The sequence below is a fragment of the Lithobates pipiens genome, unplaced genomic scaffold, assembly GCF_037356315.1.
Source record: "Lithobates pipiens isolate NorthernLeopardFrog02 unplaced genomic scaffold, aLitPip1_a1.2 Scaffold_8, whole genome shotgun sequence".
Taxonomy (NCBI): domain Eukaryota; kingdom Metazoa; phylum Chordata; class Amphibia; order Anura; family Ranidae; genus Lithobates; species Lithobates pipiens.
In genome coordinates this window covers 373644933-373666141 of record NW_027507903.1, presented here as the reverse complement: position 1 = coordinate 373666141, position 21209 = coordinate 373644933, and the positions used below count along the sequence as shown (strand labels likewise).

The window sequence follows — 21209 nt, the reverse complement described above, 5'->3', positions numbered from 1 at the left end:
CCGGAGCTCAGGAGTCCCACCGGCAGGATGGATGGTCCGGTGGGCAGGAAAATCGTGCGGCGGGTGAGGATGGACGTGGATAATGAGAGGCCCTGACGGAGCTCCACTCTGACACGTCCGTCCTCTTCAGCTTCCGGCCACGCCCCCCTATGTGTGTAATTTTGCTACTGGATGTTAGCCCTCTGTATGTACCTCAAGTCTAACACATGTGGTATCGCCATACTCAGGAGTAGCAGCAGAATGCATTTTTGGTTGTTGTGGCAAGTATGCACATGCTGTGTTCAAGAAATAGCCTGTCAATACAATAAGTTTGTGTAAATAAAAAGTCTTAATTTTCCCAAGAATTGTGGGAAAAAATTACAACTTCAAAAAACTTACCATGCCTCTAAATACCTTGGACCGTCTACTTTCCAAAAACAGGTCATTTTTACTTTCCTTGCTTGTTAGTGTCTCAAGAAATGAGATAAGCCTTCAGTACATCAGGTGTGATCAGATGTGATCAATTTTCAGTGGTTTGCACCCTAACTTGTAGGCTAACTTTTTTTGGGGTACCACCCACAGGGTGGACGCCCTGCTCGCCATATTGGCAGGTGTATCGGGGTACGTACCGAACGAATGGGACATGGGGTTGTTTTCTATCTATGGGAGGGCTGATTTGAGGAAACTATATACCATGCAGCATGTTAATTTTTCTTAAGTGAGATGTACATTTAATCTTCACTGTTTGTTTTTTCTGTCCTGTAGATTTATTTTCATTTACTGGTCACATCTTGGTCCCCTGAGGAAGCCAATGTTTTGGTGAAACATGTAGGGGAGACCTGACCAGACAGTATTTCAGGGCCTACACCATTCTGGCCCTGTGCTGATATCTTAGGTGCTCCACAAATTTTAAATTATATTTATGTATACTATATATTTTTTTGTTTGCTTCATAAACTATATATATATATATTTTTTTTTAATTATTTGAGTTGTGTGGCACCGTAATAATCCCTATCCCTTATAGTCTCTACTTTGTAGGCTCTATAACGTTCACACAGACTAAATAATATCCACTAATTTGGGCTATTTTTACCAAAGATATGCAGCAGTATAAATTTTGGCCCAAATTTAGAAAAATTACTTCTTTACAATAGAAACCCCCAAAAAATTATGATTTGTTGTACTCACCGTCAAATCCTTTTCTCTGTAATTCACCGACCGACACAGCTCCTCTCTTAGCCATCGGGTTGTTTGCCCTATTACTAAGGGATACTAGGCATTAGTTGTAATACAACACTCAGAACTCTGTTTCACCCAAGGGGCGATCCCTTGGGCAACAACCCTCCACCCTGCCATGCAGCCATCAGTAAGTCAAAAAGCAGTATAACGTACAGATAAAAAGGAGGGGCGGGTGCTGTGTCGGTTGGTGAATTCCAGAGAAAAGGATTTTACGGCGAGTACAAAAAATCCTATTTTCTCTTATATGCTCCGACCGACACAGCTCCTCTCTGAGACGTTGCAACGTCCCCAAGCATTGCCAAACGAGGGGTGGGAAAACAGCATAGAAAACATCATCCACCATGGCAAGTGGGAACTAGTGAAACTACCCACAAAAAAAAGTGCGTGGAGAAATCCACCACAAAACCAGGGTACCCTCAACAGGAGTGAATACCCACAATCGCACCCAAAAACTGTGAATGTAATGCAACAGCGCATTAACGATACTACGTTTTTATCAAAAAAACAGGAAAAGAAAATAAATTGCATATTCAATTGCAACTATACGGCTGCATGCAAAACTTTGCGGCCAAAACAGGCATCAGCCGATGCACTGACCTCTACCTTGTAGAAATTGGTAAACGCGTGGACAGACGACCAGGTCACCGATTTACACACCTGAGCGACAGACGCTTCTTGTCCGAAGGCCCAAGATGTTGCGATTGCCCTTGTGGAGTGAGCCGTGACCGGAAAGGGGGGCACCTGCCCCTTCAAGGCTTAGGCTTGTACTACAATCTGTCTGATCCATCTGGAAATGGTGGCCAAGACCGCCACGCTTTCTTGGGACCAGCCACTGAAACAAACAGCGAGTCTGACTTCCGAAAGGCTAGGTACACCAGATGCTGGATCGGTACAATCACCGACTTCTTCAGGTTCAACAGCCACCCAAATTCTTGCAGGGTCTGCATGGTGATCGCCACATCCTCCTCTAATTCTGAGGCAGAAGATGCTCTCAGGAGGTCATCTAGGTATCCCATGATCTCAATCCCACGTTGCCGCAGCAACGCCAAAACTGGAGACAATACCTTGGTAAAGACTCGGGGGGCTGATGCCAGACCAAAAGGCAGAGCCACAAACTGGTAGTGGGCTTCCCTGACTGCAAACCACAGAAATTTTTGATGCCGAAGGCTTATGGGTATGTGCAGGTACGCATCCTGGATGTCTAAGGACGCCAGGGAGTCCCCTTGATGGAGTGCAGCGATTACTGCGTGAACTGATTCCATTATGAACCTCTGCACTTTTACAAAGTGATAGAAAAGGGGACTTCTGCGCCACTATACAACCAAACAAAATGTATGGAAATGTTGCCAAATCTAAAGTGATCACCACTCACATAAAACTAAAAAAAGCTGAATACATCCAAATGTATATGACTTGGCGCATAACCTGCGTGCTACAATGACCACCAAATTAAACAAATTGCTGAAAATAATAAAGGCTAAGTACTAGAACAATAAAGTGCATTAACAACAGTGCATATAATAATCAAATACAATATCGGTTTGTATAAAGTGAACTCCTAGTGATGACACGGTGATGCATTCAATATGCATTCAACATAGTCCAATAATATAGAGTGTTCTTAAAGTGCATAAAGTGCACTCACTGTGGAAATAAAGTGCTACCAGCTGTGCAAAATACAAATAAAGTGCAACAAAATGTCCAAAATCCAAAGAACTGTGTTCATTCACTCCCAATTCCTGTGATTAAAGTGCTTTGGGAATCCTCGAAAGTGCTTTGGGAATCCTCGAAAGTGCTTTGGGAATCCTCGAAAGTGCTTTGGGAATCCTCGAAAGTGCTTTGGGAATCCTCGAAAGTGCTTTGGGAATCCTCGAAAGTGCTTTGGGAATCCTCGAAAGTGCTTTGGGAATCCTCGAAAGTGCTTTGGGAATCCTCGAAAGTGCTTTGGGAATCCTCGAAAGTGCTTTGGGAATCCTCGAAAGTGCTTTGGGAATCCTCGAAAGTGCTTTGGGAATCCTCGAAAGTGCTCTCAGTGCCCTTACCTCATGGGCTTGTAAAAAGCACTCTTATAGAAATCTTATCCCCACGTCCGTGATTGTAGGTCAATCCAGCAATACAGGTCAAGTTGGGAAACAAATGGCCACCATAACAATATTCACATGTAAAATAAATGGGGCCCCGATTGAATATTATTTGGGTAATGCACTCTTTAATAAAAATGGCTGCTTACATGTCAGTAACTAAAAGTAGGCCAGACTCAGAGTGTAATGGCGTTCCGGTCCGCGGCATCCACTTACGGCCGGTCGCAACAATTTCCGGTATGTGATGTTTACTTCCGGTTTTGCATCCTACGCGTTAATCACGAGGTGTGCGCCGTGACGTGAGGGCTTTTAGGTCCAAGATTGTAGTTCCCAAAAAGGAAGGGGTACGGGCCAAACAGATTTGAGTAGAATCCCTGGAAGCATTCCGATTCTGGAACCGGTACAACCACCCCGTGATTCAGCAGGTCCCTAACTGCCCCCAAGAGGGCCTCCTGGCAAGGGGAAGAATCTGTTTAGCGGCCAAGCGAGAAACTATCTTGCAGCCTGTGGAAATCAGATCGCAGACCCATTGGTCGGATAACCGATTAGACCACTGTGCTGCAAACTCCCGAAGGCGACCCCCCTACCCGAGACATTTGTCGAAGCTCCGGGCAGACGAAAAAGCCATTTGTGAGCGGAAAAAGAAGTCCCTTGCCTACGGCGTGGCTCCTTACCCTTCCTGGCCTGTGGGAGTAGGGTACTCTTACCACCGGTGGCATTTTTAATAATGTCATCCAAGGAGGCTCCAAAGAGCCGGTCGCCTAGAAAGGGAAGATCTGTCAGGGCTTTTTTGGATGCCAAATCAGGCGCCTCAGCACCACAGCTGACACTGAAGCCCTGGATAACAGAGTGAGAGTATCCAGGGTCGCGTCGCAGACGTACTTAAGGCCTTGCACTAGTTGGTCTGCTAGTTCCACGCAGATAGGAAAAGCCTGTTGCTCTCCCAGTTCGGGGTGCAAAAGTTTTGCCCACTCAGTGAGTGTCTGTGACACAAGTGTGGATGCCAGTACTGGTTGCACGGCTGACCCCACAACCGTAAACAAGGAACGAGCCACTGCCTTGGCCTTCCTGTCCGTGGGATCCTTGAATGCAGGAGTAATCTCAAACAGGATTGTGGTTACTTTATTTAATCTGGATACTGGTGGGTCCATGACCAGAGAAGCCGACCATTTCTTGAGAAGGCTCTCCTCAAAAGGGTAATGCACCGCCATGTATTTGGGGACCGAAAAGGTCCGTTGTGGGCAACCCCACTCCTTGTAAATGAACTTATCAAAATAAGTCAGATACAGGAACACCTTAGGTGAACGTGCTGGCTTGCGGGACCCAAAAGGGACCGGTACATCAGCAGAGGGATCTGCTGGCTCCTGAATCTTTGGGGTAGCACGCACAGCTGTGATAAGTGCTCCAACAAGCGCTTTCTCACGCACAGACCCGGACAGGGACTCACCCTCACTGTCCAACCGATCCTGAACAGCGTCCTCTGACAAGACAGAGCAGGGGTCACCAGCCTCAGCAGGACTTGAGTCTGCGTCAGAGCTCTCCCCAGAGGACTGGGGGGGGGGGGGGGGGCAGGGGCCACTTCAGTGCACCTTTCTTCCCACTTACTGCCTCCATCTTAGCAACAAACTAATTGAGGACCGCCGTCCGGGTGTCCATGGGCACTGCGCAGTCTGCAGGTGACCCAGTTGCAAGGCTGCAATTGCCTGGATTTCGGGGGAAGAAACACCAGTTTCTGAAGCCACGCTGACCCTACCCTGTCTGCGACCTGAAGGTGACTTAGGACAGTGACAGTCCCAGCCTCCTAGCTGCCGCTGGCTGAGGGGCTCTTTCCCGATGGACTCATTACCCTGAGGAGTTCTGTGCTATCCAACAAACAGTGCCTGTAGTCCCTGTGGGCTCCCAGGTGCACAGGAAACAAAAAAGTTGTGTCGGTGGCAGCCACTGCAAATAGCTCCAAACCACTCTGAAATGTGCTCAGGCTTCAATAAAATGGCCGCCCAGTAACATAAAACACAGGGAAAATAGCTGAGAGCACATGCTGCTGCTAGACAACACTGACTGGCGGGGCAGGGCCAGGAAAGCATGCTGCCCTTGCCCACACCTAAAATGGCCGTCAAAGCAGCTCTATGAGGTACAGGGAGAAAACAATGACAGTGAACGCAGCGCTGTACAAATCAGCAACACCTCACAGACACCTTCCAGGGGCATGAAGAACAGGACCCAGGACACAGACAAGCCAGCCCAGCCCCCGGAGAGCCCCTGTATAGGCACACGTACAGCTCAGCAGCCACATGCAGCATCTCCCCAAAGGGGGGTGGGGGGGAAGATGGGGACAGGGGAAAGAGAGGGAGGTGAGGGACCCCCGAAGCGAGCTCCCAGGGAATGCCTAGCTGCTCAGCCCCGCCAAGGCAGGGAGAGCTGTACTTACCAGTCCTGAAGAGCTGGGAGACATTTCATCACAGACCCACTCACTGATAAGTCCAGGGTAGCTGCTGGCCCAGCATGTGATGCAGACATCAGTAGCCCGGTCATATGTATGCCCCGGAGCATTAAAGCTCACCGACCACATCTGGAGCTGAGGTTTCGTCGTGACTTGCCGAGCACGCTCGATGGCCAGACTGAGGAAACTACAAGGATAAGGGTATCCAGCCTGTCACCCAGCCGGCTGTTGATAGTAGATCACAGGATCATTCATCTTGCACAAAAAGTCAAGCGTCTGCATAAAAAAAGCATGGACCGATTGAGGCCGCAGGGTTCCTAGGTCCTTCTCCTTCACTAGGCAAAATAAAACTGATGGCTGCATGGCAGGGTGGAGGGTTGTTGCCGAAGGGACCGCCCCCTGGGCAGAACCAAGAGTTCTGAGTGTTGTATTACAACTAATGCCTAGTATCTCCTAGTAATAGGGCAAACAACCCAATGGCTAAGAGGAGCTGTGTTGGTCGGTGAATATAAGAGAAAAGTTGTTTTTTTCTAAATTTTCGCTTATATCGCAAAAAGGAAAAAAGGCAGCTGTGATTAAATAACACCAAAAGAAAGTTCTAATTGTGAAAAAAATATAAAAATTTTGTTTGGATACAGTGTAGCATGAGTAATTGTCAAAGTGTGAGAGTACTGAAAGCTAAAAATTTGTCTGGGCGGGAAGCTGTTTAAGTGCCCTGTATTGAAGTGGTTAAAAATTATAACAATGACGGGAGAAAGCAATTTAATCTAGGGTCCCTAAAGAAATGAAGAGCTGGATTACAAGTGGTTCAATCTTCAACATAAGTGAAGTTTACTCTTAGAGTGGTAAGGATGAGGAACTCCCTTCTACAGTTGGTAGTGTCAGCAAAGGGTACAAATAACTTCATAATTTTTTTTTGATGTGTTAGCAAACTATGTACAAGGATATTGAAAATAGTAGTGACAAACAGGCTGAACTAGTTAGAATAATGTCCCTTTTTTTTTTTTTTTAATCTTTATTTAAATTTTTCATTTAAGTTGCGTACAAAACATAATCAAGTATTAAAAGAAAACCATAGGACCAAAATACATTCATGCCCTTCAATTTTTCACATTATCCTGGTTTTCTTTTACTTCTCGAGTTCTTCTAAAATATCTCCCTCCCACCCCTCTCCCCACCCCTACCGACCCATTACCTCGTTAAAAATCATAGATTGTCCAAAGATTTTCCAGTATTTCCATTTCACATGGAATCTCTTTCCCTTTCTTCCTCCATTCCCAGCCCTTCAATACTATACATTTCCTCAACTTTTCCTAACCATTCCTTTACTTTGGGTGCTTCTATTTCTTTCCATTTTTTCGGAATCAGACTTTTTGCCACATTTATTAATGAACTTGTAAGGGAATTCCTATACTCCTTAATTGGGGTATTTACTGCATGGAATAGGCATAACCATGGGTTCTCAGGTAACTGTATTTTAGCTATTACTTCTATATATCTTATTATTTCTCTCCAATATTCTTTAATCTTGGGACAGTCCCACCATATATGGGCCAAACTTCCCGTTTGTCCACAATTCCTCCAACATTTCCCAGATTGTCCCTCCTGGTACTTTGCCATTATATCTGGGGTCCTATACCATCTTACTAAAATTTTATAATTTGTTTCTATCATCTTATTATTTTCCGTGGATCTGTGCACCATCTTCAATATTTTTTCTATATTTTGGTTTTCACCCCGTGCTCCTATCTCTACTTCCCATTTTTTTTTTTTTCCATAATATTTTTATTGAAGACAACAATAAAACGGTATACATACAGAATCGAATGTGTGTATAAAACGAGAACAAGAAAAAACAGGCTTTGCATGGGCCTGTTGGTACGGGAAGATACAGGAAATCAAAACCAACATATTGTCTTAAGCGTTTAGTCTTGCCGTAGCAACAAGAAGTATGTAGAGGAGAAGATATGGTGTTCTTAAGGAGGAAAAGCCAGGTAGCATACCTTGTATGGTGAATGTCAGTAGTTTATGTAATTCACAGGCCCGGAGGAATTGGCTTTTGGAGAGAGCTGTTTTTGAGGAAGAGCTAGTTCTTCCCATTTTTTAATGAAAGTTGGTACCTCCGCTTCACATTCCCGTCTCAAGACCTTATAAAACTGGGCAATACCTGCCCTTGGGGTTTTCCCCTCACATATCCGCTCCAAGGCAGTCAAATTTTCTCCATCTCTAAGCGGTTGTGGTAGTCTTGAGACGAAATGTCTAAGCTGCAGGTATCGCCACTCGTTCAAATCCATCAAATCATTTTCTTTCTGTAATATTGCTAGTGTTTTCAATTTCCCCTCTTTAATTATGTATCGCAATTGCATATTATCTTGTTTTATCCATTTCCCTCCTATTGTACTTTTACCAGGTGCAAAAAAATCATTATCTTTTAAATAAATTAAAGGGGAATTATATTTCCACTTGTTATGTTTGTGTATTCCCTCCCATACTCTAAACACATTTTTTGTGACCAAAGGTGTTCTTCCCTAGTGTTCTATATTTTAAAGGAGTCCAGATTTCTCTACCTAGATTTGTGCCCGATAAACTGTGTTCTATTTTTCCCCATCTTTTTTTACTTTCTAATTTTGCCCATTCCACCACCCGTGTTAACACTGCTGCTTCGTAATATTTTCTAAAGTCTGGGACATTCAAACCCCCCTCATCTTTTCCCTTTTGAAAAGTCTTTAGTGGGGTTCTAGGTTTCTTGTTGTTCCAGATAAATTTAGAAATTAAAGAATTTATCATTTTAAAATATAGAGGGGGGATATATATTGGTAATAGCTGAAATTTATAAAGGATTTTAGGTTGAATAATCATTTTTAAGGCATTAATTCTTCCCAACCATGACAGGGGCTTTGTTCTCATTCTCCTTAATTCTCTCAATTCTTCTAGAAGGGGGATATAGTTTATTTGATATATTTTTTCTATTGATGCAGTCAGTTTAATCCCTAAATATTTCTTTTTGCCATAGGAATGGGAATTTCTAGAATAATGTCCTTACTATGTAACAGACTTACCTTAATTGTCCTATCACCAGAAGCAGAAACAATGTATTTGTCATCAAAATCCACTACATTTACAGCTGCGCGATGACCAACCAAGACTCGCCGTAGTGTAATATCCGTAGGAGAGGCCATATCCCATACAGCAATTGACCGGTCTTTTGAACAGGTTACCATTAAGCCATTGCAAAATCGAAGATGCAGTACTGCTTCATTATGATGAATCAGAGTATTGAGTACTTCACCGGTGTTCACATCCCAAACTCTAAAATGTGAAAACAAATAAAAAAATAAAATATAAATCAAAGCAGCCATTCATTACTAATGCGTATGCATGTGAATAAATTAAACTTATAAAGTAGAACTCCAAACAAAACATTAAAATTTGAAAAAGAATGGGGAAGGGATAAAACTATCAGGATTTCTGGCTGTGTCCCCCATCTAGGGGGCTGCCAATTCACTTTCTGCCCCCAATGTTGCTGTTATCCTTTTATCTTCTGCATAGGTTATCTATAGGAAGAGAAAGCAACAAGTACTTGCTAGATGTTTTTATCCTTCTCTAGTCTATACAAAGCTAGGAAGAAAAATTGGAGGAAAAAAAAAAAAAAAAAAGGGAGGCAGTCAGGAAATATTGCATACAGTAAACTTCCTGTATAATAAAACATTACGGCTAAAGTGCTTTTGTTCTCATCACAAAATGGTTTAGCCTGATGGACTGCCAATGTCAGTACCCCATGATGACCTAGTCACATACTGACCCTGTGCCATTTCTAAAGGGCTTGTGCCATTTTAGGCAGCTCCAGCGCGAATGCACCTGAGTGACGTCATTGCGGCTCCGGCCATCAAAGCGCCGGTGCACATAAACTCAGAAATAACGCCGGGAGACATGTCACGATCACATCGGCGTACGGGGACAGCTTCGATCTAAGGTATTTCATAATGAGCTAGTATGATGCATACTAGCTCATTATGCCTTTGTCTCGCAGGTTTTTTTTTTCTTTTGGTTTACAATTTTAACTTTAATGAACAACTTTAGTCAGATTTACCTTGAAAAACAACTGTTGTCATGATATGAATCAAAGTTCATGTGTTAAAGTGGTTGTAAACCCTCCCCCACAACTATGTCCCATGTAAATCAGCATAAAAAACCCTAATGAACACTGCTTGTAGATGTCTCCTTACTTGCTTAGTATTGTTGTAATCCTTGTTGTTCTGTAGAATGAAGTCACTGAGCATGCCCAGATCTCCCCTGATTTAAGGCACACTCTATGTCTTATCCATCTGTTATCAGGACTTCTTACAGCACAACACTGAACTCTGCTAATCACTCAGAGCTTCCTCCTACACACCATGTGACCTCACATACAGTCTAAACTGCAGCCATTACTGCAGTCTTATCAGCTGAAGCTGACAAGTCTGACAAAGGGAAACCGACATCTGCACAAGTAATTACTATGAAATTTTTTATTTTATTTTTTCAAAGTCAGCAGGTTCAAACACTGTAGCAGCTGACTTTTAATAAGGACACTTAGCTGTCCAGTGATGCCGGCTGCCTCAAGGCCGATCCGTTCATAAGATAGGCTGCCGGCGCCTCCATCTTAAAGGGAAACAGGCATTGGAGCCTTGCGGCTTCACTGTCCGTTCCCTACTGCGCATGTGCGAGTCGCTTTGTGAATGGCCCCATTGTTTTTTGGGACACACACGTCCCAGAGGGTAACAGGGCTGGCTCACTGAAGAGCAGGAAGCACAGCGGAATAGGAAGAGGCAGATTAGGAAAACTGCCTAGCAACAGCGGTTTCAGGTAAGTTAAAACTTTGTTGTTTTGTTTTTTTAAGAATATTAATGTATTTTTTATTTTTTTGGGGGTTGGTCTCCACTTTAAAAAAAAAAAAAAAAAAAACAGTTTTCTTGAGCACCTTGGGAATTCTAAACCTCAGGGTGCTCTTGAAGAAAATCTCCACCAGTTCTCCTAGTCGCTTATCTCAAACAGCAAACAACAGGGTGTGGACCAAAATTTTTATAAACCGCTTACCTGTAAAAATCCTTTTCTTGGAGTACATCATGGGACAAAAAGCCCGAGTAATAACTTAACGGGTTATGAGCCACCTTCAGGTGATGGACACTGGTATAACCAATACAGAAAGCTTACTCCCCTATATAACCCCTCCTCCTTCCAGAAATATCTCAATTTTTGTAGCAAAGCAATATACTTAAACCCCATAAAAGTGGGGAGGGACCTCTGTGTCCGATGATGTACTCCAAAGAAAAGGATTTTACAGGTAAGCTGTAATAAAAATCCTATTTTCTTTATCATACATCATGGGACACAGAGCCCAAGTAATAGCATAATGGGACGTCCCATAGCTATGCTATTTGAGGGGAGAGAGAGACAACCCGTAGGGCACCTCCAGACCTGAGGACTTATACTGCTGCCTACAGTACACTGCGTCCGAAGGTTATATCCTCATATCTTCTTACATCTACCTGATAACATTTTGTAAATGTATGTACTGAAGACCAAGTTGCATGTGGCCTTGCAGATCTAAACCATGGAGGCCTGGTGACGCACTGCCCAAGAAGCACTAACCAACTTGGTAGAGTGCACCTTAACTTGAAAAGGGGGAATCTTACCCCTTAAATTATAAAATTTGAATTATAACTTGCCGAATCCACTTGGTGACAGTGGATTTCGACTCTGCCTGTCCTTTCTTCTTAGGACCCTCTGGCAGAATAAATAAGACATTGGTCTTTAGAATCTGAGCAGTCGTCTTTAAATAGATTTAAATGGATAAACCTTTCTTCCCTAGAACATGGTTTTGCAAAAAATAATGGAAGGACAATATCTTGGTTCAGGTGAAAACCTGAAAGCACTTTTGGTAAAAAGTCTGGATAAGGGCCTAACACCACTCTGTCTCAGGTTCAAATGGCAGTTTTTGTAACACTGACAAAACTAAGTTCAAGTTCTATGGTCTCAAAGGTTATTTAATTGACGGATTAATCCGCATCACTCCTTGCATAAAACCCCATACTAAAGAATGCGTAGCAAGCGGCCTTTGAAATAAAATCGATAAGCCTGAGACTTGGCCCTTAAGAGTACTCAGGGCCAAGTTCATCTCTACGCCTAATTGTAGAAAGATAAGAATTCTGCCTATGATATATCTCGGAGGGTGCTAACCCTTGGATTCACACCAGGAAACATAAGCCCTCCAGACTCTAATATACAGATCTGGAAGCTGGCTTCCTTGCATTAAATCAAAGTAGAGATAACTGACCAGAATGTGGGTTTCAATAGCCAGGCCATTCAATTTAGCATCCGCAGGATGGAATATCGGCCCCTGTGAGAGTAGGTCTGGCCTTAGTGGAAGGGACCATGGATCCTCCACTGCCATCTTTACAATTTCTGCATACCATGACCTTCTGGGCCATGCTGGGCCATGCTGGTGCTACCAGAATTAACAGCTTTCTTTCCAGCTTGATTCTGCAAAGAAGTCATGGCAGCAACTGAAAAGGGGGAATGCATTTATCAGTGGGAAGAACTGATACCACGGGGTCAAACGCATCAGTTCTGCATGCGAGTGGATCCCTTGTCCTGGACACAAAGTTGACCAACTTCATGTTAAATCTGGATGCTATAAGATCTACGACCGGAGTCCCCCATCTTTGGGAAAAATGGCGGGGTGAAGAGACCATTCCCTCGGGAATAACTGCTGGAGGCTTTAGTAGTTCGTCTGCCAATTCGCTACTCCCGTAATAAAGACTGCTGATGGGCAGAGAGGAATGTTCCATGCCCAAGTTAGAATATGGTTCGCCTCTCTCTGTGCTGAGAGACTCTTAGTGACCCCTTGGTGATTGATATAGGCCATAGCTGTGGCACTGTCAGATTGGATCCTGACAGGACAGTCCCTTAACCTGGAAGTCCAGGCCTTTAGAGCCAGACGCACTGCCCGAATCTCTAGGATGTTGATGGGAAAGGCTCTTTCGGTTCTTGAACACTGTCCCTGGACAGTTTTCTCTAGTACTGCTCCCCAGCCTGAAAGGCTGGCATCTGTCATTACTACTTTCCAGATAGCTGGTCTGAAGGATTTTCCTTTCAGCAGATTCTGGGTTAGTAACAACCAATTAAGGCTTTGGGACTCTTGGGGACAGCCGCATTGGCAAGTCCAAAGCTTGCATAGTTTGTTGCAAAACAGTATCCTGTCTGCTTGGAACAAGGCTCGAATGGAACTGGGCATAAATAGAGGGCTGCTTTGAACAAAGCCACCATCTTTTCCCAACAACCTCATGCAAAGCCGAAGTGAGGGATTTCCTTTAGACCTGACCATTCGAACCAGCTTTCGTATGGAGTTGATTTTTGCCGAAGGCAAAAAATAGGATTTTTGTACTCACCGTAAAATCCGTTTCTCTAATTCATTGACCGACAGCTCCTCTCTAACTAAATGGGTTGTTAACCCTATCACTGGAGATACTAGGCAAGTTGTAATCGAACACTTCAGAACTTTTAGTTCCGGCCATGGGGCGGTCCCTAGGACACAACCCCATAGCCAGCTCAGGCAGAACTCAGCACGTCAACAAGCAGTAAAATGTAAAGAGAAAAAGGAGGGGCGGGTGCCGAGTCGGTCGGTGAATTACAGAGAAAGGGATTTTAAGGTGAGTACAAAAATCCTATTTTCTCTTATATTCACTGACCGACACAGCTCCTCTCTGTAACTACATGGGACGTCCCCAAGCAGTGCCAAACAAGGGGTGGGAAAAACAGCATTAAAAACGTCATCCACCATGGCAAGTGGGAACCACTGAAACTAAACCCACAAAAAAACACCACCACATAACCGGGTATTCTCAACAGGAGAGATCCCCAAAAACTGCAACCATCTGCTGAAGTAATGCAACAGTGCATTAACAAAACAGTACTGCGTTTTTATCGAAAAACCAGGAAAAATCTCGATTGCATATATAATTGCAACTACACTACAATTGCAAAACTTTGCGGGCAAAACAGGCATCAAGGAGCCGTGACAGACAAATAGACCTTCAGAGCCCTAACCACGTCCAGAGTGTGAAGGGCCACCTCTTTGGGGGGCTTCGGCTTAGGACACAACGATGGTAATACAATGTCCTCATAGATATGAAAAGCCGAGACCACCTTTGGTAGAAAGGACGGTTGCGGACGAAACCCCACTTTATCCCTGTAGATGACCAGATAAGGCGGCTTGCAGGACAAGGCTGCCAATTCCAAAACCCTCCTGGCCGGTGTGATGGCCACTAGAAAAACCACTTTCTGGGAAAGAGTCAACAGGGGAATCGCCCTGATATTTTCAAACAGCGGCTTTTGAAGCGCCAGCACCAGGTTCAAATCCCATTGGGGCAACGGAGGGCTCACTGGAAGGTCAACATGTGGTACCCTCTGGACGAAAGTACTCAATAAGGAGTGTGATGCCAGGGGTCGTAAAAAAAAAAAAAAAAAAGACAGCCAAGGCTGAGATTTGCCCCTTGATGGTGCTCAATGCCAATCTCTGGTCTACTCCTTGCTATGGACAAGGAACGCGAATGCCACCCTTTCTCCTCACACATGGAGATGTAGGCCTTCCAGGTACAATGGTATATCTTCCATGAAGAAGATTTGTGTCCTCAACATAGTTGGAATCACTGAGTCCGACAGACCACGGTTCCTCGGCACCTGGCTCTCAATAGCCATGCCATTAAAGCCAGCGATGGTAAAGTAGGATGAAAGATTGGAGGTCCTCTCGAAATGGCAGTCGCCAGAGAGCGTCTGCCACCAGAAGCACCAGGTCTGCGTACCAGGGCCGCGGAGGCCAATCTGGGGCAACCAGGATTACTGGAACCCCCACAGTTAAAGTGGAGCAAAGGCGTTGATCAGCTGGTACTGATCCCACTGAGCTACCAGCGCGTCTGCCCACGGATCTCTTGATCTGGGCACAAATCTTGGCACATTCCGATTGAGACGGGAGGCCAATAGATCCACATCTGGTGTGTTCCACTTCAGGCACAGCAGCCTGAATACCTCCGGATGCAATGCCTATTCTCCTGGGTCCAGCATCTGTAGACTCAGATAGTCCGCCTGGCAATTTTCCACCCCCGGGATGTAAATGGCCGACAGGGCGGGTACGTGTCGCTCTGCCCACCGAAATATGTGAGCGACCTCCCAAGCAGGGGCTGAGCTTCCCGTTCCCCCTTGGTTTGGCGTTGTCCGACTGTATCCTGATCGGATCGACCATGTGTGGAGGCACAGCCTGATCGCTCTCAATTCGAGCAGATTGATTGGCAACTCAGATTCTTCCGTCTCAACCACCAGAGAGTCCCTGACTGGCTGGCTCACCTGGATCTGTCGATCCAGGGACAACCGAGATTTGTACCATTTCAACAAGATCTCCTTCTGCAGTACTCTGGTGTGGAACTGGGCATAAGGTACTGCCTCGAAGGAGGCTACCATGAGTCCCAGTACTTGCATGTAAACGCGGAGCGATGACCACTTGCGGTTCATCAGTAGTTTGACCGCAGATTTGAGAGTGCAACTTGTCTGAAGGGAGAAAAACTCTTGCTTCCCTGGAGTTCAATAGCAAACCTAGGTACTCCAGATGCTGGGTCGGCACAATCGCCGACTTCTTTAGGTTCAACAGTCACCCAAATTCTTGCAGGGTCTGCATGGTGATCGTCACATCCTCCTCTAATTCTGAGGCACAAGATGCTCTCAGGAGGAGATCGTCCAGGTAGCCCACGATCACACGTTGTAGCAGCAACGCCAATACTGGAGTCAGTACTTTCGTAAAGACTCGGGGGGCTGATGCCAGGCCAAAGGGAAGAGCCAAAAATTGATAGTGGGCTTCCCCGACTGCCAAGCGCAGAAATTTGTGATGCCGAAGGCATATGGGTACGTGCAGGCACGCATCCTGGATGTCTAAGGACACCAGGGAGTCCCCTTGATGGAGTGCAGCGACTACTGAGCGACCTGAATCTATTCTGAACCTCTGCACTTTTACAAAGTGATTGAGGGATTTTAAGTCCAAGATCGGACGTACCCCTTCCTTCTTGGGAACCCCAAACAGATTTGAGTAGAATCCCTAGAAGTGTTCCGAGTCCGGAACTGGTACAATCACCCCCTGATTCAGCAAGTCCCTCATCTCCCCCAACAGGGCCTCCCGGCAAACCGGGGATATGGGTATGCTGGAGGGGAAGAATCTGTTTGGCGGCCAAGAGAGAAGCTATACTGTAGCCTGTGGAAATCAGGTCGCAGACCCATTGGTCGGATATCCGGGAGGACCACCGGGCTGCAAACTCCCGAAGGCGACACCCCCACCCGAGACATGGGTGGGGGCAAACCTTCATGCGGTAGCACTTTTGTTTGCAGGCTTGCGGTTCCAGGGACGTTTTTGACCGTCCGTGGGCGTCCTGTCGGGCTGTGGATGTTTTGTCAAAGCACCGGGCAGATGAAAAAGCCGATTGTGAGTGGAAAAAGAGGGCCCTTGCCTATGGTGTGGCTCCTTAGCCTTTTTGGCCTGTGGTAGTGGAGTACTCTTACCACCAGTTGCCTTTTTAATAATGTCATCTAACGGGCTCAAAAAGAGCCGGTCGCCAAGGGAAGATCAGTAAGGGCTTTCTTAGATGTCTGGTGAGCAGACCAGCATTTGAGCCAAATCAGGCGCCTCAGCACCACAGCTGACACTGAAGCTCTGGATAACAGAGGGAGAGTATCCAGGGCTGCGTCACAGACATACTTAAGGCCTTGCACTAGTTGGTCTGCTAGTTCCACGCAGACAGGGGAGGCCGGTTGCTCTCCCAATTTGCGGTGCAAAACTTTTGCCCACTCAGTCAGTGTCTGCAACACCAGTGCGAATGCCAGTACAGATCGCACGGCTGACCCCACAACCGTAAACAAGGAACGAGCCACTGCCTTGGCCTTCCTGTCCGTGGGATCCTTGACCGGGATCATGGTTACATTGTTTAACCTGGATACTGGGGGGTCCACGACCGGAGGAGCCGAGCATTTTTTGCAAAGGCTTTGCTCAAAGGGTTAACACACCGACATGTATTTGGGGACCGAAAAGGTCAGTTGCGGGCGACCCCATTCCTTGTAAATAAACTTGTCAAAATAAGTCAGATACGGGAACACCTTAGGTGAACGTGCTGGCTTGCGGGACCCAAAAGGGACCGGTACATCAGCAGAGGGATCCTGGATCTTCAGGGTATCATGCACAGCTGTGATAAGTGCTCCAACTAGCACTTTGTCCCGGACCCGAACGGGGGACTCCTCCTCACTGTCCGAACAGTCCTGGTCAGCGTCATATGACAAGACAGAGCAGGGGTCACCGGCCTCAGCAGGACTTGAGTCTGCGTCAGAGCTCTCCCCAGAGGACGGTGGAAGGGGGGGGGGGGGGGGCAGGGGCCGCTTTTCAGCAACTTTCGTCCCACGTACCGCCTCTATCTTGGCAACGAATTTATTGAGTCCGACAGACCGACAGACCACGGTTCCTCGGCACCTGGCTCTCAATAGCCATGCCATTAAAGCCAGCGATGGTAAAGTAGGATGAAAGATTGGAGGTCCTCTCGAAATGGCAGTCGCCAGAGAGCGTCTGCCACCAGAAGCACCAGGTCTGCGTACCAGGGCCGCGGAGGCCAATCTGGGGCAACCAGGATTACTGGAACCCCCACAGTTAAAGTGGAGGAAAGGCGTTGATCAGCTGGTACTGATCCCACTGAGCTACCAGCGCGTCTGCCCACGGATCTCTTGATCTGGGCACAAATCTTGGCACATTCCGATTGAGACGGGAGGCCAATAGATCCACATCTGGTGTGTTCCACTTCAGGCACAGCAGCCTGAATACCTCCGGATGCAATGCCTATTCTCCTGGGTCCAGCATCTGTAGACTCAGATAGTCCGCCTGGCAATTTTCCACCCCCGGGATGTAAATGGCCGACAGGGCGGGTACGTGTCGCTCTGCCCACCGAAATATGTGAGCGACCTCCCAAGCAGGGGCTGAGCTTCCCGTTCCCCCTTGGTTTGGCGTTGTCCGACTGTATCCTGATCGGATCGACCATGTGTGGAGGCACAGCCTGATCGCTCTCAATTCGAGCAGATTGATTGGCAACTCAGATTCTTCCGTCTCAACCACCAGAGAGTCCCTGACTGGCTGGCTCACCTGGATCTGTCGATCCAGGGACAACCGAGATTTGTACCATTTCAACAAGATCTCCTTCTGCAGTACTCTGGTGTGGAACTGGGCATAAGGTACTGCCTCGAAGGAGGCTACCATGAGTCCCAGTACTTGCATGTAAACGCGGAGCGATGACCACTTGCGGTTCATCAGTAGTTTGACCGCAGATTTGAGAGTGCAACTTGTCTGAAGGGAGAAAAACTCTTGCTTCCCTGGAGTTCAATAGCAAACCTAGGTACTCCAGATGCTGGGTCGGCACAATCGCCGACTTCTTTAGGTTCAACAGTCACCCAAATTCTTGCAGGGTCTGCATGGTGATCGTCACATCCTCCTCTAATTCTGAGGCACAAGATGCTCTCAGGAGGAGATCGTCCAGGTAGCCCACGATCACACGTTGTAGCAGCAACGCCAATACTGGAGTCAGTACTTTCGTAAAGACTCGGGGGGCTGATGCCAGGCCAAAGGGAAGAGCCAAAAATTGATAGTGGGCTTCCCCGACTGCCAAGCGCAGAAATTTGTGATGCCGAAGGCATATGGGTACGTGCAGGCACGCATCCTGGATGTCTAAGGACACCAGGGAGTCCCCTTGATGGAGTGCAGCGACTACTGAGCGACCTGAATCTATTCTGAACCTCTGCACTTTTACAAAGTGATTGAGGGATTTTAAGTCCAAGATCGGACGTACCCCTTCCTTCTTGGGAACCCCAAACAGATTTGAGTAGAATCCCTAGAAGTGTTCCGAGTCCGGAACTGGTACAATCACCCCCTGATTCAGCAAGTCCCTCATCTCCCCCAACAGGGCCTCCCGGCAAACCGGGGATATGGGTATGCTGGAGGGGAAGAATCTGTTTGGCGGCCAAGAGAGAAGCTATACTGTAGCCTGTGGAAATCAGGTCGCAGACCCATTGGTCGGATATCCGGGAGGACCACCGGGCTGCAAACTCCCGAAGGCGACACCCCCACCCGAGACATGGGTGGGGGCAAACCTTCATGCGGTAGCACTTTTGTTTGCAGGCTTGCGGTTCCAGGGACGTTTTTGACCGTCCGTGGGCGTCCTGTCGGGCTGTGGATGTTTTGTCAAAGCACCGGGCAGATGAAAAAGCCGATTGTGAGTGGAAAAAGAGGGCCCTTGCCTATGGTGTGGCTCCTTAGCCTTTTTGGCCTGTGGTAGTGGAGTACTCTTACCACCAGTTGCCTTTTTAATAATGTCATCTAACGGGCTCAAAAAGAGCCGGTCGCCAAGGGAAGATCAGTAAGGGCTTTCTTAGATGTCTGGTGAGCAGACCAGCATTTGAGCCAAATCAGGCGCCTCAGCACCACAGCTGACACTGAAGCTCTGGATAACAGAGGGAGAGTATCCAGGGCTGCGTCACAGACATACTTAAGGCCTTGCACTAGTTGGTCTGCTAGTTCCACGCAGACAGGGGAGGCCGGTTGCTCTCCCAATTTGCGGTGCAAAACTTTTGCCCACTCAGTCAGTGTCTGCAACACCAGTGCGAATGCCAGTACAGATCGCACGGCTGACCCCACAACCGTAAACAAGGAACGAGCCACTGCCTTGGCCTTCCTGTCCGTGGGATCCTTGACCGGGATCATGGTTACATTGTTTAACCTGGATACTGGGGGGTCCACGACCGGAGGAGCCGAGCATTTTTTGCAAAGGCTTTGCTCAAAGGGTTAACACACCGACATGTATTTGGGGACCGAAAAGGTCAGTTGCGGGCGACCCCATTCCTTGTAAATAAACTTGTCAAAATAAGTCAGATACGGGAACACCTTAGGTGAACGTGCTGGCTTGCGGGACCCAAAAGGGACCGGTACATCAGCAGAGGGATCCTGGATCTTCAGGGTATCATGCACAGCTGTGATAAGTGCTCCAACTAGCACTTTGTCCCGGACCCGAACGGGGGACTCCTCCTCACTGTCCGAACAGTCCTGGTCAGCGTCATATGACAAGACAGAGCAGGGGTCACCGGCCTCAGCAGGACTTGAGTCTGCGTCAGAGCTCTCCCCAGAGGACGGTGGAAGGGGGGGGGGGGGGGCAGGGGCCGCTTTTCAGCAACTTTCGTCCCACGTACCGCCTCTATCTTGGCAACGAATTTATTGAGGGCCGCCGTATGGGTGTCCATAGGGACCGCGCAGTCCGCAGGTGACCTTGCAGTTGCCTGGATTTCAGGGGAAGAAACACCAGTTTCTGAAGCCATGCTGACCCTACCCTGTCTGCCACCCGAAAGGGGACTTAGGACAGTGACAGTCCCACTCTCCTGCTGCTGCTGGCTGAGGGGCTCTAACCCGCTGGACTCACCACCCTGGGCTGTTCCGTGCTGTATTACCGCAATGCCTGGTGATCCCCAGTGCTCCCAGATGCAGAGATGGCAGAAAACTGTCGGTGGCCGATCAAACACACATGTTCAGAACACAGGATAACCTTCCCAGCGCCCTGTGATGACCAAACAGAAAGTAGAGGGTCCAGGGGCAGCTGCTAGAGAACAAAAACGTGGTTTGGCTACAAAAAATATGGCCGCCGGTGTTCTCAATAGGCTATCACCAGGAAAATGGCCAACTGAAGCCAGTCTGACCCTTGCCCATACTTAAAATGGCCGTGGAACAGCGCTATGAGGGACTAGAGAGAACATGTGGCAGGCACAGCACTGCACCAACACAGGGGCATGACTACACAGGAATCCGGCGGGACTAAGCTTCAGGACACAGGCACCCAGCACAGCTAAAACCCCCAGGTGAGAGCCCAGACACACACACGGCTCAGAACATGTACAGCCCCCACCCCAGTGGGGGGGGGAAGGAGTTAGAGACAAGGGAGAGAAGAGAGGGGGGCCCCCAAATCGACCTCCCAGGGAATGCCCAGCTTCTCCACTCTGCCAGGCAGAAAGAACTGTACTTACCAGTCCTGAAGCTGGGAGACATTCCACCTAGTCAACTCCTGATCAGTACAGGGAAGACCACTGGCCTCGGCATACTACAACGCAGACATCAGAAGCCCGGTCATATGTAAGCCCTGGAGCATAAAGCTCACCGACCACCTCTGGAGCTGAGGTAAGTCGTGGCCTGCTGAGCCTTAGCTGCAACCTGCACACGCTCGATGGCCGGACTGGGGAGACTACAAGGATAAGTGAACCAGCCTGTCACCCAGCTGGTTGTTGATAGAAGATCACAGGATCATTCATCTTGTGCAAAAAGCCAAGCTTCTGCATCAAAAAAAACACGGACCTATGGACCCGCAGGGTTCCTAGGT

The 21209-nt window shown here is 47.3% G+C and overlaps 1 protein-coding gene across 7 annotated transcripts in view; it reads right to left on the bottom strand.

Annotated features, from left to right (window-relative positions):
- FBXW11 (F-box and WD repeat domain containing 11) overlaps positions 1-21209 on the bottom strand; it is a 445866-nt gene that overhangs the window by 142228 nt on the left and 282429 nt on the right. For all 7 annotated transcript variants that reach the window (XM_077473614.1, XM_077473613.1, XM_077473612.1 and 4 more), the window contains one exon: positions 8802-9051. In XM_077473614.1, coding sequence (XP_077329740.1) covers positions 8802-9051 — 250 coding nt within the window. The remainder of the gene's footprint in view (positions 1-8801; positions 9052-21209) is intronic.